Source organism: Penicilliopsis zonata (genome assembly GCF_001890105.1).
Source record: "Penicilliopsis zonata CBS 506.65 unplaced genomic scaffold ASPZOscaffold_1, whole genome shotgun sequence".
NCBI lineage: Eukaryota > Fungi > Ascomycota > Eurotiomycetes > Eurotiales > Aspergillaceae > Penicilliopsis > Penicilliopsis zonata.
This window is the reverse complement of record NW_019208911.1, coordinates 3,259,205-3,274,653: the sequence shown is the minus strand read 5'-3', so window position 1 is coordinate 3,274,653 and position 15,449 is coordinate 3,259,205. Positions and strand designations below refer to the sequence as shown.

The window sequence follows — 15,449 nt, the reverse complement described above, 5'->3', positions numbered from 1 at the left end:
GAGGTGAGTCGATTCTCACTTCTTCATCTACCATCTACCATCATTACATTCATCGTTGAATTTATTCTATCTTTCATCTATTCATCATTCTGTTCTTCGTCTCATCGCTTATGAGCTAGAATTCAATTATTTTCTTCGAATGAGATGGCGAAAGCTAAGCTGGCAATAGGTCCCCCCGACCGCGACCGCGACCGAGACACAGACACAGACACGAACGAACTCCCCTTCCAAATAGACAAGCCTGCAGAGCCTCCGATCTCGTTACGATATCCATGGATATTGATCCTCGATTACATCGCCCCAGCGCCAGCGCCGGTGCTGGGGAGAGCAGCAACCCGTCGCCCTCGTCCGCGCACACCGTCACCTCCTCGTCTGCGACCGAGTATCCCGACCCGAGCCTGAATCACCACAACAACCAGTACGCCTCCCGACCGTTCCAATCGCCCGATCCTAACGATCCGTTCGCCGATCTGAAGCGCCCGCGCGCCTGTGAAGCCTGCCGCCAGCTCAAGGTCCGCTGCGAGCCAGACGAGGATTCCAGGGGGCCAAGCGGCGGCGCGTGCAAACGGTGCGCAAAGGCTCGGCGGGCGTGCGTGATCACTGCCCCGACGCGCAAGAGGCAGAAGAAGACGGACAGTCGGGTGGCAGAGCTGGAACGCAAGATCGATGCCCTCACGGCGAGTCTGCAGGCCTCGCAGGGTGGACCTCTTCCTCCCCTTCCTCCCCTTCCTCCTCTTCCTCCCTCTCTTCCGTCGGTTGCTCCCGCGGTTGCTCCTGCAGTGTCAAGTCGTGACGATCCGCAGTATACCGCGAGACGGTGGCTAGGCGCTGCTACGCAGCTTGCACCGGTTCGTATTCCGTATACGCCTGAGGAGGTGTCAGCAACAACCAGTTTGGCGGGGAATAAGCGGCGGCTCAGTGGCGAGGTAAAGGAATCCTCTTCATCGGGGAGCCCTGCGACATCGACGGCAGCAGGGACAGCAGCAGCAGCAGCAGCAGAAACAACAAGCGAAGGACCCGGGAATGGACCCGGGAAGCACGGGCGAGTGTGGGCGGGCGAAGGCTCGAAAGCAGAGAAAGAAGCGACGCAGACGGTGGACGTGATCGACCGGGGCGTCGTGGACCACGACAGCGCAAGCAAGGCATGGGACCGGTACGTGAACGAGCTGGCGGAACAGCTGCCGATCGTGGTGTTTCCCACGGGGACGACCATGGAGGAGGTGCGGCGCACGAAACCGGTGCTCTTCCACGCCATCCTGGCCGTGGCGCTGGGACCGTTCCAGCCGGCGCTGCAGCTCTCGCTGACCACCGAGTTCTACAAGATGCTCGCCAAGCGCGTCGTCGTGCGCGGCGAGAAATCCCTCGAGCTCGTCCAGGCCATCCTCGTCACCTGTATCTGGTACATGCCCCCGGACCACTTCGAGGAGCTCAAGTTCTACCAACTCACCCACATGGCCGTTGTCATGGGCATGGACCTGGGCATGAACCGTCGCGCCCTCGCTTCCAGGCAGCATGGCAACCTCCTCCATCAGATCATGGGGCCCAAGCCCAACGCTGCTGATCCCAAGGCTCCAGAGACTCGCCGCACCTGGCTTGGCTGTTACTTTATGGCCGTCCAGTGAGTCTCCTCTCTTCTTCTTCTTCTTCTTCTTCTTCTTCTTCTTCTTCTCTTCTGACAGTTTGAACCTCTACTAGGGTGTCGGTCGCCCTGAGACGAACCCTCCTAGTTCACTGGCAACCGTACATGGATGAGTGTATTGAAGTCCTGCAAACTTCGCCCGACGCCCTCCCCTCGGACCGTGTGCTGGTGCACTGGGCCAAGCTGGCCCATCTGGCGGAGGATGTGGCCTTTCAGTTCTCTGCCGACGAACCGTCCACCGAGATGACCGTCTCCAATCCCAAGGTTCAGTATACCTTGAAGGGCTTTGAGAAGGAGCTCGATCGATGGAGGAAGCAGATCCTCCCGGAGGAATACTCTAGTACTTCCTTCTCTCCTTTGTCTTTTTGTCTTTTTTTACTTTATTGTCTGTAAAAAAAAAAAAAAGAAAAAAAAAAAGAAAAAAACTGACTGGTCAGCTACTATGAGACAGTTTGAAGATGTGTTAAGCATCTACATGCACGAGATCGCCATGCATACCGAACTCAACGGAGAAGGGCAGGGGACCTCTTCTTCCCCCCGGGGGGCGAATAGCACGGCAGACGAGGAAGGCCGGATTCCCGCGAGCGCCGCGCACATCAACGCCCTGTCGTCGACGCTGGCTGCCGTGCACGACGCGCTGGACGTGGTCACCTCGGTGGACGTGCACAAGATGACCGCGATGCCGACCGTGGCGCTGGCGCGCACCTCGTACGCATGCGTCGCGCTCATCAAGCTGTGCGCCGTGGTGTCGGCCCCGGGCAACCGCGTCGGCCAGGTGATCCCCGTCTCCAGCCTGAAAGTCGAGTACTATCTCGACCGGGTGATTGATCACTACAACGCCGCAGGCCAGCTGGACGGCGGCCGCACCGCTGCCAAGTTCGCCGTGGTCATCTCCATGCTTCGCAACTGGTTCCGCAAGCGCCGTGAGCAGGATCCCTCCCTCAAGCGACCTTGTGAGGTTACCACCACCAACAACAACAACACTAGCAGACCCGGCACCAGCCCGTTACATCTCCTCAGCGAAGTTGCCATGGACTCGAACCGGACACCCTACCCACGGACTTACGAAAGTCTACCGCAGATCTCCCCTCCTCTGCAGCCGAGCTCGTCTGATCCGACGGCGTGGTCGCCGTACCCGTCTGTCTCGCTGTCGCAGGGGTATTACCCTTACCCCCAGCCATCCACGACGCAACCGGAGCCGTACGACATGTCGAGCATGATGCTGTACGAGGCGACAGGGTTCGTGCCTGAGCTGGGGCTTCCTGTCGGTCTGAACCCGGACAACATGTTTGCGCTGGGCAACATGGCAGACGACGGGCTGTTTTCTTTTCCTTTTGGGCCGGATGGGGGGTTGAATTAGAAATTTCATACAGTACTCTGGGACCTGGGTCTGTATAGCTATTATATAAATATAAATACCTGTCTGCTTAGTAATCACGGCTGTTGTCTCATCCACCGGATTGTCTCAACCCCCGCACCAGATCCTGGACTCACGGCTAGTCGGCAGTTGGTCTGTTGATTATTTAAGGGCATAGCCGGTCGTTTTCTGATGGCCAGCATGGCCAGCCGTTTTCTCTGATGGCAAGCATGGATTCCATCGAGTCGAAGAGGGAGGCTCCTGAGCCGGTCGCTGGAGGAGTCTCTCCGGATGTCTCTGAAGAAGCCACTCCAACGCCTAGTCGGGTGTAAGAACTAAAATTACTTGAATAATCACTGAGAAGAATGAAAAGCTAATGATTCCAATGATTCTAGACAGCCGATTCTCGTTGTGGTGGCCGGGTTCCTGGTCATGTTCACCAGCACGGCGGTGATCTTCTCGTTTGGCGTGTACCAGGCGCTGTACGAGGCGATGGCCAAGGAGGCCGACACGCCCTTCACGGGGGCCTCGTCGGCGATGATCGGGCTGATCGGCACGCTGGCGATCGCGCTGATGTCGATGGCGGCGCCGTTTGTGATGACCTGGATCAAGGTGTACCCGCCGCGCGTGGTGGTGATGGCGGGCGGCGTGGTGTTTGGGGTGGCGTGCGTGCTGGCGAGCGTCAGCGAGCGACTGTGGCAGTTTGTGCTGACGCAGGGCCTGCTGCTGGGGATCGGCGTGTGCATGGCGTATATCCCTGCGGTGACGGTGAGTCCGACGTGGTTTGATCGGCGGCGCGGCCTGGCGATGGGCCTCATCATCGCCGGGTCGGCCCTGGGGGGCATCGTGTGGCCGCCTGTTCTGCGGGCGCTGATCGACGCCGTGGGCTTCCGCAACGCCCTGCGCATCTGCGGCTGCATCTGCTGTCTCTGCAACGTGCTGGCCGGCGCCGCCCTGCGCTGGGAGCCTCGCTTCTACGAGCGCCAGGTGCGCGTCCAGGTCCGCCATCTGACGCCCGCCACGGGCTGGTACAAAGTCGTCCCCCTGGTGAACTGGCAGGTTGCACGCACCTCCAAGTTCGCCGCGCAGGCGCTGGGCTGCTTCCTGCAGTCCGCCGCGTACTCGACGCCGCTGTTCTTCTACGCCTCGTACGCCCAGGCCCTGGGCTACAGCGGCACCGCCGCCGCCAACTTCATCACCCTCAGCAACGCCTCCAACTTTGTCTCGCGCATCCTGACGGGCTACATGGCCGACCATTGCGGCCGCATCAACGCCCTGCTCTTCACCACCTTTGCCTCCACCATCGCCGTCCTGGCCTTCTGGCTGCCCTCCATCGTCGCCCAGGCCCACGGCAGCTCCCTCACCGGCCACGCCCTCTTCTTCGTCTTCACCATCCTGTACGGCTGCTTCGCCAGCGCCTACATCTCGCTCTTCCCGGCCTCCCTGATCGAGCTCTTTGGCGTCCAGAACTTCACCTCCGTCAACGGCGCCCTCTATCTCGTCCGCGGCCTCGGTGCCCTCGTCGGCACCCCGCTGACCGGCCTCCTCATCCCACAGGCCACCGCGCTGACCGCGCCCATCGCCTACGAACGCGCCGCCATCACCGTCGGCGTCTTGCTCTTCGCCGCCACCGTCGCCATCTTCTGGGCGCGCGTCGAGGTCACCTTGGGGGGGTGGAAGTGGAAGGTCTAGCCTTTGTATAGTATTGTCTTTTGATAGAGTAATCCATCTCAATCTCCATGTACATTATCTTCTATTGAATAGAGTAATTCATCTCAATCTCCATCTCAATCTCCACGTATATTATCTTCTATTGAATAGAGTAATCTATCTTATTCTCCATCTGACACGGACTTAGGAGTTGACTCATATAAATACCCCACCAAGTCCATCTGTCTTCCTTCACTCTTCACACACTTCACCATGTCGCTCGTCAACCGTCCGATCGGCCCCATCGGCTTCGGCCTGATGGGTAAGTATCTCTTGTTCCTGTCCTGTTCTTGTCTTATTCTTTCTTGCTGAACGTCCAAGGCCTCACCTGGCGTCCGAACCCGGTCTCGTACGACGAGGCCTGCGCCGTGATGAAACGCGCCCTCGAGCTGGGCGCCAACTTCTGGAACGCAGGCGAGTTCTACGGCCCCCCCGAGGCAAACAGTCTGCAGTTGCTGCGCCACTACTTCACGCGGTATCCCGAGGACCGCGCCAAAGTCGTGCTCAGCGTCAAGGGCGGGATCGGGGCCCACGGCCCCGACGGCAGCGCAGCAGGGATCAAAGCCAGCGTGGCAAACTGTCTGCGGCTGCTGGAGGGAACCAAGGAGATCGACATCTTCGAGCCCGCGCGCGTCGATCCGCAGACCCCGATCGAAACCACCGTCGCCGCCCTCGCCGACGAGGTTCACGCAGGACGCATCCGCGCCATCGGACTCAGCGAGTGCAGCGCCGCCACCGTCCGCCGCGCCGCGGCCGTCCACCCCATCGCCAGCGTCGAGGTCGAGCTCTCGCTCTTCTCAACCGACCCGCTGTCCAACGGCGTCGCCGCCTGCTGTGCAGCCCTCCAGATCCCGCTCGTGGCCTACTCGCCGCTCTCGCGTGGCTGGTTGACGGGCACCATCTCCTCCCTCGACGATCTCCCCGCCGACAGCATGCTACGCCAGTACCCGCGTTTCCAGCCCGAGGTCTTTGACTTGAATCTCAAACTCGTCGACGCCCTGCGCCTCATCGCCGCCCGGAAGCGCCTCACCCTGCCCCAGGTCGCCATCGCTTGGGTAAAGGCTCACAGTGAAAAGTCCCCGGACTTGCCCCTCATCATACCCATTCCCGGCTGCACCACCGTCGCCCGCGTCGAGGAGAACCTCGCTCGCGTCGATCTCGACGACGCAGACATGCAACAAATTGCTGACATCTTGGATCGCATCCCGGTGCATGGGGGGCGGTACGGGGGGTTTCTTGCGGCTTTGATGGATGGATAGTACATCGTAGTATCAGACAGAATGAATTGATTTTTCTATTTGGTAGTTAGTATGTGAACAAAAGAAAAAAAAAAGACGATCCCCCGAGCCGGAATCGAGCCGGCGACCTTTCGGTTATATGTTACATTACAGCCGAACGCCATATCCAACTAGACCATCGGGGGTGGGTCGATGGTTACAGAGGTTTCGTCTTTATGAACAAATCATTTACTTGGTTCTTTATAACTATGTACTATATACTATACTGGAATTCGGAATTTACGTTAGCAGACATTCTTGCTAATCGAGTAGTGTATTATTTTCTTCGTGTGTTTTGGTAATTCCTTTGTATCCAGTTGGCTGTTGTCAGTACTCCTTACTATGCGCGGTTAATGGTCGAAGACTGCATGTACATGTTCAGATATATATTCAACTATGTCGCAAGGGAATACAAAATCAAAACAAGCACACTACACGTCAATAAACTTCGCTCTTAAATATCAATATAAGCCGACAGACTAAACAACTACACTGTGACATTCAGGAGACATAAAAGTACCGTGGCATACAACTTAGCAAGTACAGAGTACTTAGTATGAACGGATGGCTCAAGATAGGCTGACTGGCTCAAAATAGCAGACAGGCTTATAATGTCAATAGTGGGCCAGCCTCCAACAGCAGCCGGGCTAGCTCAATCGGTAGAGCGTGAGACTCTTATATCTTGCGATCTCAAGGCTGCGGGTTCGACCCCCGCGTTCGGCTTCTTTTTTTTCCAACTCATTTATATGTACACCCTACCAACCTGAAAGACACATTTAATGCCATTTTCTATATACTACTTGATACAAACCAGCTCTACATACGATGTCCACAGTCAATAAAGTATAATCATATTACGACAATGCTCCATGTCCTTCCCATCGGGATGACTGTAAATTCAATCTATAGATCGGCATCAGCGGTCCACCCTCTCCGCTATTGTCGCATCCGGTGGCTGCAGCTGCGTCGGCTTCACTCGCCAAGGCCAGCATTACCTATTGAACTAGTTAATTGGATACTGAATGATCGGCATGGTTTGTCAACTAGTGATCAATAGCCTCGAGGTAGTTACTAGTAGTAATAAACCTATTCTTATCATGCTATCATTATATACTAGGATTGGTGATTATACACAACGAACCATAAACCCTCAACCCGTGTCTTCTACACCCCCGCGTCATCCTGTTCATACGGCTCAGTATCGAAATATCCATCCCACAAGTCGCATTGCTCTTGGATGGCAGACTGATCGGAGACGGTGGCCAGGATTTCAGACCGCCGTTCCGCAAACTGCACGGCAAACCCTTGGCTGGAGTGCCATGCAATATGGCAATGCATGAGCCAGAAGCTTAGAGACAAGCCAGTCAGCAGATTGCTCATGCTTATTCATATCTATTCTCGCCCTTTTCAGACTTACCCTGGGTTATCTGTTTGGAAGGCAATGACCAGATACCCCCCTCCAGGCAAGGTGGCAACATCTCGTCGTGGAGGATTATCCGTGTTGAGCGTGATCGTGGTGAGATCGAGCTCACCTTCGCCCTGTGCAAGGATATTGAAGTCGTGCCCGTGGAGATGGATCGGATGAGAGGTTGCAAAGGTGCTTTCGTCTCGGATGATCCAGTATATCCACTTTTTTTTTTTCCCATGTAAGCATGTGCACTTTCAGGGTGGTTATCTTCTAACATACCTCATTAGCAGCGTCCAACTCATATACTCCGTAGTCAGCCGGATAGACGGTGTCATTGCTCTCCAGCATCAGCAGCGCTGGCTCGGACCAGTCGATATAGAATGCAGACCCGTTCATCGTCCAGTGGAAAATATTGTCAATCTTGTTATTGCTGAGATCGAGACTCTTCTCCACTCCTTGGCCGGCGTTCAAGGCCATGTATGGCACAAGCTTGTCCAGTGGTTCATCCTGGCATTCCTCTGGGAAATCCTTCATGTGCGTGGTAGGCACTGCGACGGGGTCCGATCCCTCGTACCGGATAATGCCGAGGATATTGTTAGCATTGGAATTGTTGCGGCAGGCTGTCTGGTAAGTCGCACGCAGCCAGTAGTTTCCGATCGGTTGGTCTGCTTCCACAATGATGTCGTAGCGTTGGCCCGAGCCGAGAAGGACGTTGTCCGTCTCATAAGGCTGGATGGGAACCAAATCGGTGGCGGCCACGGTCAGTTTGTGGTTGTCGATGGAGAACCTGAAGTACCCATCGACTGCCGTGTTGACGAGTCGGATGAGATACTTTTTCCCCTGGACAAACGAGTTTTCGTATCGCTTGCCGGTACCTAGACAAGCTGGATCACTGGAGCCCCTACAGTCAAAGGTGTTTGTCCCGTTGATGAGGCCGTTCGGGAGCGGCGGCGGGGCGCCGTACTGGGTGATCCCAGCCCACAGGGTGAACACGGATTCATGGGCCCAGTCTTGTAAGGGGAGCACACCGAGATCCACATCCCAATTTGCAGACGATGGCCCGTGGATGAGAATGGGCCCAAATAACCCGTTTCCGTACTGGAGACTAAAGTGAGAATGGTACCAGCTGTGCCCGTACTGCGTTGCCCGCCAAGTATATGTGTAGGTCTCTCCAGGCGGGATGGGACACTGAGTGACTCCCGGGACGCCTTCGTCGGGACTGAATAAGCCTCTGATGCAACCTCAGAAAAAAAAAGGTTTCATTGACTTACCATCATTTTCGTTATTGTTCAGTTGCCGAATTCCATGCCAATGGATCGACGTGCTATAAATATTCCTCAATTAGTACTGCCCCACCGAGTCTGGAGAGAGAATGGATCCATCCTAGTCAATTACCCATTATTTTCCAATTCATTAGTAACATGCACAACAATCGTATCCCCCCAGTCTGCCTCAATTAGAGGGCCAGGAATCTGGCCATTGAACGCCAACACTTCCCGTTCATACCCATCTGGAGCGAGGGTCAGATTTTGAGCAGAGAGCCAGAACTAGATATTCTAGGTCAGCCAGTCGGCCAAAGGAACATGAATTGAAATGGGAGCTGACCTCTCTGGTAACCCCGGTGTCTGGAACCACATCGTAGAAGTTGGTATTGATATCATACTGGCCCCAGCAGTGCCTCGTCGTCGGCCCATTGGCACATTCACGACGGCCCACGGCTGCAGCAATGGCCGATGACAAGAAAGATAAAAGAGCCAGAAGAAGCATCGTCAGAAGTGATATCCTTGGACTCTCCATTGTGATCACGCAAGAAGAGAAGTGAGCACTGAGAGGGAAAGGGGTTTGGCTGATGACGAAGAATTAAGATAGAAGGGAGGTTCTATATAGATGTCCTCCATTGGGGGGCGGGATTCCATATTTGTACCACGCTGCCCGTAATGAGAATAGAACATACATCCTCCCCCCCCCAAGGGGGCAGGGGGCCTCTGACATGACCGAGTTACAGTAGCGTATTCTGTAGTTACAGAGACGAGGAATTATCATGCAGACGAACATATCCACACCCTCCAATCATCAGAGTACAGATCACGGAGTTAAGATGAGCGAAAGCTGTTTATGCAAGGGATCGGCGAACGGTTCCAACAGAGAGATCGTCCGGGTCATCGGAGAAATTGGTTTTTTCTAAGCGTTCCTGCAAGCTTGACTAAGGAACACGATTCCATGGTATCCCAAAGTCAACGAAGAGCTGACGAGTCGCGAATGACAGGTGCAGCCACGACTGTTGGGGTGTAGGGGAGGTGAGACTGGTCTCAAGAGATTAGTAACACCAAATATAGGAAAGCGAGCTGACAGTGTCAGGTCTGAATTGAGAGCCCTTGGCGGCCTGGTGGCCCAATACCATCCACCGCCAATGGGGTTTTAAAAAGCTTTCATTGTTGCCCGGGCGCCTTCGAAATCCCCGGGTAGCAGAGGCTTAGAGGGCCGAGAGTCCCCGTGGCCTGGCTGCTGGAAACTTGGAAGATCACCAAAGACAATCAGATCGGAACCAATTCCTGGATCTCTAGGCGTGACCATTGATGGGAGGCATCAGGGGAGTGTTGGGAAATGGGTAAAAAAACAGCCATGACGAATGTATGTTTTGATAGCAGAGGCCGGCTACCCCACAAACACGAAGACGAACCAGTAACCGAGCTTCCGATCTTGAAGCTTGGGAAGTTATCTCCTCTTCTCGGACTCGAAGAAGCCCAAAGTAGTGCTGCTATCTCGTGTCCGACAAGGAAAGTGGATGCCGTTACACGCTTCGAAAAGGAAAGAGGTTCAGAAGATCCTTGTCGCATGGCCGTCCACGTCACCAGTGATCGGAACATGGATCAGGTACCCAGGTTCCTGCACCTGCTAAGATCTAACATACCAATGAAAGCCAAAGCCCTGAATCTAAAAAATATGGAACCGATTCCACGTGCGGAGACTCTTTTTTTGAACAAGCAAGGGAGCAGTTGATTAGCTATCTCATATCTTGGTTCACCCCAAAATTTGGGGGGAAGTATGTGACTGGTATTGTAAAACGAGAAAACCTAGGTGATGAGCCTAAAGTCGAAAAGAAATCTATGCCATTGGTGAGAGAGCCTGGACGTGTCGAAACGACAAGTCAGCATTCCCCGTATCTAATAATGGACAACAAAAACGAACCTTCTTTCGAAGAAGTCCGAATAGAAGACCCCAACACGGATCCCTGCAGAATGTGTCAGTTGACGCAGGGATCAATCCAGACGCAACTCGCTGCCCTGTCCTGCGATGGCACGACTCCCACGCGATGAGTCTAGCTCTCCGAGACCAGATGGAGTAGTTGGATGCAGATCAGGTCCCACAACAGATCCCTCAGAACATGTCCACTTGCTTTAGCTTTCCAGCCCTCCGTATCTGTCCACACTTGCTTCCTGGAGATCTGCAGCTCCTCGCAAAGCCTGCGTTTTTGGGGTTCGGCAGCCCTGACCGACTTTTGCCCTCTCGGAACAATCCCTGTGGCTGCATCTTGCAGCTGCATGTCTTAAATAGTTCATCTGCAATGGATCCTATCTCGATGTCAGTTGGTTGTGTTGAGGCGACGAGGGAAAGAATCGTGAGAGAAGAGAGAAGAGAGAAGAGAGAAGAGGAAGACCGACTGGCAACGTGACTGAAGACAACGTGACCAGGAGAGCAAACCCGTCAAACAAACAACTCTGGACACGACCAAATGTTTCCTTCGTCTAACACCAGGTATTCTTTGGTCCAAGTCACCTACCAGCTCGCCACAATACGATCGAGATAAGGGCTACATTTGACGGAAGAAGGAATTGGTAATGTGGATAAACGATTCATGACCCATTTGACGAAGCTAAGAGATCGAATGACAAGCCAGCAGAAAACGACTAGACGAAGCGAACCAAAGCGGCATGAAAAGCCACCTTCGAACGCCAGACCACTATTTGGGCCTCGTATTCAGCGGCAGCAGAACCAAATCTCCCCACTGCTTAGATACAAAGTGCCACCAAGACCGTGGTCGAGGTCTAGACTAGCACACAAGCTGTATCCCTGTTCGTGGAGACAGCGTAGCACTTGGAGAGCGATTAGTCTGCTCTGCACAGCACCCTTGGGCGTTGGCTGTGACCAGACTGCATCCTTCAACCTGAGCTCGAAGTTTTCGGACACGAAGTCCTGGTAGCATCCCTCAATTCGGTCGCCAAACGCTTTACACATCGCCTTGGCTAGATGAGCCGGGGCGTTGACCAGATGGATCAGGTCACGCGAGTCAAAGGAAACACACAGCCAAAGGCGTTCCTGCGGCAGTTGGCGTTGGAGGACCAGTGAAGCTGTATTGTCAGAAAGAGAGAGAGAGAGAGAGAGAGAGAGAGAGAGGAAAGAGACAGGACTAACCCTTTTCACCATATGCTTGGTAATTTCCCAGTCGCCCTAAACCTCCTGCCACCGGGCCAACCCCCCATCCTTCCTTTGCAAACATGTCCAGCAGGTCTAAGACAACCCTGCGGATCGCGATTTTCTCTTCGTCGCCGCCATGCGCAAAGGGATTCCCGCGCAGCTTGATCTCCATGCTCTCGTCAAAGGGTCGCACATCTTGGATGCCCTTGGGCCATGACCTCCTCAGAACCTCCGTCACGCGCGCCTGGAGGTTGTCGGGGAAGCCCAGCAGACGGATGCGGTCCGTCCAGCTGAAGTACATCAGCACAATCTGGATCCCCTCCATCCGCGGCGAGGCCATAGATGTCGCTTCGTGGTAGGTAGGTGGCTTGTCACCCATTTTGAATCAGGTACTCACTAGTCTAGTAGTTAGTTTACTTCCAAATATTGATACTATAGCAGCACATTCGCAGTATCTTAATGCTATATAAAACACAGTGCGAGTACTATGCTAAAACAGGCAAAGTGTCCTTACCTAGGCAGTATTGTAACTAGGTAACTAGGTAGTTATCTGCTATATAGATAACCAGTAGGCTGTATAAAATAAAAATAATAAACACTCCTGTAGGATAGAGAGAGAGTCATAGGGCAAGGAGGCTGTATCTAGTTGTTTTCTATTCTATATAAGCACCTCTGATGTGATTATTGCTGCCTGGAGGCTGGACACCTACTACAGTAAGCTATATACATCACCTCTTCCCTTATACTAGTCATCTAACTGGCCAATATCCTCCGTTATTACGCCTCATTGCCCTTGTTTCACCCTGAACGGCTGTATTTACTATTGGGTGGTTAGGGCACGACATTAGGGCATCCTTAGCACATCCCGAGTTTTATAATTCTAGGTATTATCATCATTAATTAAGACGCAGTTAAATGAAGACAATTACCTATTAATTACCTATTCATTATATTATATTATCCTGTTCTCTTATCAGTGCTTACGCTCGTCTATGACCGATTTGCGGGGAATACCCCTCACGTGACCACCGTTATCTCCGCCGCTTCTCCGACGTCACCGTCCAGCAACGCGAGTGGAAGACGATGAAGCGTCTCGACTGGCTATCGCGGGCGATGGCTGAGATAAGAGCAGGCTGGGGGCAGGGGTAGAAGCTACTAATGAACCAACAGACACGTTTAAAGTCTCCCTCTACTGACCGTCTGTCCCAGATTAATTGGGAGGTTGCCTTGCTTTGGATCGCCACGCGTCGATCCCCTCCCCTCTCATTCCAACAAAGAGCGAATTAATACTCACGCCATTGTCTCGACCCTTATATCTCGATAATATAAACAGAAAAAGAAGAAGAAAAAACATCGGAAAGGATGTCGTTGCCTCGCGTCTCGTATCTCGAGTCATGGGAGCACAGCCCAGCCGCGTTCTGGCGTCGGCAGTCGTCGATCACCGATTCAGAACCAGAAGACGAGCTCCATCAAGAGCTTCCAGAGACGTCGCTGTCCTCTTCCTTCCCCTCGATATATAGTCACCACCGCCTCAACTTCAATCCGTACGCGGCGCCCGGGTGGAGTCGCGCCTCGGTCGAAGATGCGAACGACGACCGTGTCTCCTTCTTCCAGAGCTCCAGTGCCAATGTCCACAAGAACAACCATACGGAAATTGCGCCAGATGAGCTAGAACCACAGTATGTGGCTTTTAAGGAACCAGAGGGAATAGCTCCCTTGACGACGGGGGCTTTTGAAGTCAGCAAGGCGAAGAGAATCGGTATATAAAGCCTTTCAGATTATCTGTCTGTCTGTCTGTCTGTCTGTCTGTCTGTTAACATTGAATAGTCCAAGTCTTCATCGCTGTGGTCTACTGCTTCCTTGCAGCAGGTGTCGTCTTTGGGTTTGCCGCCATCAAGCCGGTGCTCATCCGCGAGGGGGTATATCGGCATCTGTGCTCCCAGGAGGAGCTTGACACGGGCGCTCTGGTTTGCTATGGACAAGAGATTCGGTATGAAAAATACGAGTTACAGTTCGTGTAATACAGTCGACTGATTCAATAGTCTCAACCTGATGTTCACCATTGCGGCCGTCGCGACCAATGTCTCGGCGCTGCCCGTAGGGACCATTCTCGACACGTATGGCCCGCGAGTCTGTGGGATCATCGGGAGCGTGTGTCTGGCGCTGGGCGCTGTCTTGTTCGGGTTTGCCGCCCAGTTGCCCTTTGACGGCTATATCCCCGGCTATCTGTTCCTCTCGCTGGGCGGGCCGTTTGTTTTCATCTCCTCCTTCCACCTCTCCAACACGTTTCCGGCACGATCGGGCTTGATCTTGTCCATGCTGACCGGCGCCTTCGATGCGTCCAGCGCGCTCTTCCTGGTGTTCCGTCTGGTCAATGAGAAGACCGGGGGTGCCTTCTCCACGACCAAGCTCTTTTCGATCTACCTGACCGTCCCGCTCTTCATCCTGTTCGTCCAACTGTCCGTCATGCCCGCCACGTCCTACAAGACCGTCGGCGAGCTCGTCGTCGAGGCCGAGACGCAGATCATGGAGGAGGTCCACGACCAGGTCGACGCCAGCATCCCTGATCCCCGCGAGGGCGAACGCCAACGCAACGACCGTCGTATGCACCGCCACAGCATCGTCAGCCAGATCCAGGATCTGCTCCAAGATAGCCCGGACGAAAGCTCGCCCTTCCAGACACCAACATTTCCGGGGTCGCCCGGATCCCCCGAATCTCCCGAGAATAATGGCGGTTCTCAGCAGCAGCCGCGGCCCGCGGCCCTGAAACCCAAACCGCCCGCGTCGCAGCCCGCCGTCGGCGGCGTCTGGGGCGCGATGCACGGGTTCTCTGCGCTGCAGCAGATCCAGTCCCCCTGGTTCATCCTGATCACCTTGTTCACCGTCCTGCAGATGCTACGAATTAACTACTTTGTCGCCTCGATCCGACAGCAGTACGCCTACCTACTCGACTCCCCCGCGCTCGCCCGCCAGATCAACGATGCCTTCGACCTCCTCCTCCCGCTCGGCGGCCTGGTCTCCGTCCCCTTCATCGGCACCGTACTCGACTCTCTCCCGACGCGCACCGTGCTCGCCTTACTCGTCGGGGTCGCCTCGCTGATCGGTCTTCTCGGCTGCATCCCCGCCTGCCTCCCAGCCGCGTACGCAAATCTCGTCCTCTTCGTCCTCTACCGGCCCTTCTACTACACCGCTGTCTCGGACTACGCCGCCAAAGTGTTTGGATTTCAAACCTTCGGCAAAGTATACGGTCTGATCATTTGTTTGGCGGGGATGGGCAACTTCGCCCAGACCGCCCTCGACACCCTCACTTTCAAATCTTTCCATCGTAATCCTATCCCCGTCAATGCTGCTCTGACACTAGCCGCTTGCGCTGTTGGTGTCGTCCTGGTGATTTTTGTGTCGGTTCGTGTTCGCGCCATGGCTGCCGCGGGTGTCGTCGGCGAGATGGACGTCCAGGATGATTGTCCCTCTTCTCCGCAGGTCTCGGAACAGGTTCAGATTGCTGTTCGGGATTGGGAGCGTGAGCCTTTGATACGGGATGTGCAGCGCTCGTATGTTTAATATATATAAATCATATTGAATAGCCTCATGTAGAAAGACTAGTGTACTCCTCAAGTACAATGATTGCTCTAATCCAAGTAA

At 54.4% G+C, this 15,449-nt stretch overlaps 6 protein-coding genes and 2 non-coding genes across 8 annotated transcripts; 5 read left to right on the top strand and 3 right to left on the bottom strand.

The window, feature by feature from the left end:
• Nucleotides 1–272: 272 nt before the first annotated feature.
• On the top strand, nucleotides 273–2,999 carry ASPZODRAFT_138802 (hypothetical protein; the record flags this gene model as incomplete). Its single annotated transcript, XM_022724493.1, has 3 exons — nucleotides 273–1,618; nucleotides 1,696–1,979; nucleotides 2,077–2,999. 3 exons carry the CDS (start codon nucleotides 273–275, stop codon nucleotides 2,997–2,999), a joined length of 2,553 nt encoding a protein of 850 aa, XP_022586243.1.
• A 227-nt stretch (nucleotides 3,000–3,226) lies between these two features.
• Nucleotides 3,227–4,688, top strand: ASPZODRAFT_148959 (hypothetical protein; the record flags this gene model as incomplete). Its single annotated transcript, XM_022725439.1, has 2 exons — nucleotides 3,227–3,324; nucleotides 3,392–4,688. 2 exons carry the CDS (start codon nucleotides 3,227–3,229, stop codon nucleotides 4,686–4,688), a joined length of 1,395 nt encoding a protein of 464 aa, XP_022586242.1.
• Nucleotides 4,689–4,919: 231 nt separating this feature from the next.
• ASPZODRAFT_148958 (hypothetical protein) lies at nucleotides 4,920–5,965 on the top strand (the record flags this gene model as incomplete). The annotated part of the gene is made up of 2 exons (XM_022725438.1): nucleotides 4,920–4,968; nucleotides 5,028–5,965. The coding sequence occupies 2 exons, from the start codon at nucleotides 4,920–4,922 to the stop codon at nucleotides 5,963–5,965; spliced, it is 987 nt and encodes a 328-aa protein (XP_022586241.1).
• Nucleotides 5,966–6,044: 79 nt separating this feature from the next.
• ASPZODRAFT_t8 lies at nucleotides 6,045–6,129 on the bottom strand. The gene has a single exon. It is a non-coding gene; the product is annotated as a tRNA-Tyr (tRNA).
• Nucleotides 6,130–6,624: 495 nt separating this feature from the next.
• Nucleotides 6,625–6,706, top strand: ASPZODRAFT_t12. The gene has a single exon. It is a non-coding gene; the product is annotated as a tRNA-Lys (tRNA).
• A 441-nt stretch (nucleotides 6,707–7,147) lies between these two features.
• Nucleotides 7,148–9,158, bottom strand: ASPZODRAFT_57033 (hypothetical protein; the record flags this gene model as incomplete). The annotated part of the gene is made up of 6 exons (XM_022728656.1): nucleotides 7,148–7,331; nucleotides 7,401–7,612; nucleotides 7,671–8,599; nucleotides 8,663–8,715; nucleotides 8,787–8,938; nucleotides 8,997–9,158. 6 exons carry the CDS (start codon nucleotides 9,156–9,158, stop codon nucleotides 7,148–7,150), a joined length of 1,692 nt encoding a protein of 563 aa, XP_022586240.1.
• Nucleotides 9,159–11,275: 2,117 nt separating this feature from the next.
• Nucleotides 11,276–12,203, bottom strand: ASPZODRAFT_127856 (hypothetical protein). The gene is made up of 2 exons (XM_022721855.1): nucleotides 11,805–12,203; nucleotides 11,276–11,740 (listed from the first exon to the last, which is right to left on the bottom strand). Exons 1-2 carry the CDS (start codon nucleotides 12,184–12,186, stop codon nucleotides 11,370–11,372), a joined length of 753 nt encoding a protein of 250 aa, XP_022586239.1. The 5' UTR covers nucleotides 12,187–12,203; the 3' UTR covers nucleotides 11,276–11,369.
• Nucleotides 12,204–12,717: 514 nt separating this feature from the next.
• On the top strand, nucleotides 12,718–15,446 carry ASPZODRAFT_127852 (hypothetical protein). Its single transcript, XM_022721854.1, has 3 exons — nucleotides 12,718–13,566; nucleotides 13,635–13,797; nucleotides 13,850–15,446. Exons 1-3 carry the CDS (start codon nucleotides 13,170–13,172, stop codon nucleotides 15,366–15,368), a joined length of 2,079 nt encoding a protein of 692 aa, XP_022586238.1. The 5' UTR covers nucleotides 12,718–13,169; the 3' UTR covers nucleotides 15,369–15,446.
• Nucleotides 15,447–15,449: the final 3 nt, after the last annotated feature.

What these genes read in the sequence shown, in the direction of transcription:
- ASPZODRAFT_127856 (XM_022721855.1), bottom strand. Translation starts at nt 12,186, where the DNA reads ATGGGTGACAAGCCACCTACCTACCACGAAGCGACATCTATGGCCTCG. An exon ending in CCAAGCATATGGTGAAAAGG is followed by an intron (nt 11,741 to 11,804) that starts GTTAGTCCTGTC and finishes CTGACAATACAG; the next exon opens with CTTCACTGGTCCTCCAACGC.
- ASPZODRAFT_127852 (XM_022721854.1), top strand. Translation starts at nt 13,170, where the DNA reads ATGTCGTTGCCTCGCGTCTCGTATCTCGAGTCATGGGAGCACAGCCCA. An exon ending in CAGCAAGGCGAAGAGAATCG is followed by an intron (nt 13,567 to 13,634) that starts GTATATAAAGCC and finishes AACATTGAATAG; the next exon opens with TCCAAGTCTTCATCGCTGTG. An exon ending in TGCTATGGACAAGAGATTCG is followed by an intron (nt 13,798 to 13,849) that starts GTATGAAAAATA and finishes CTGATTCAATAG; the next exon opens with TCTCAACCTGATGTTCACCA.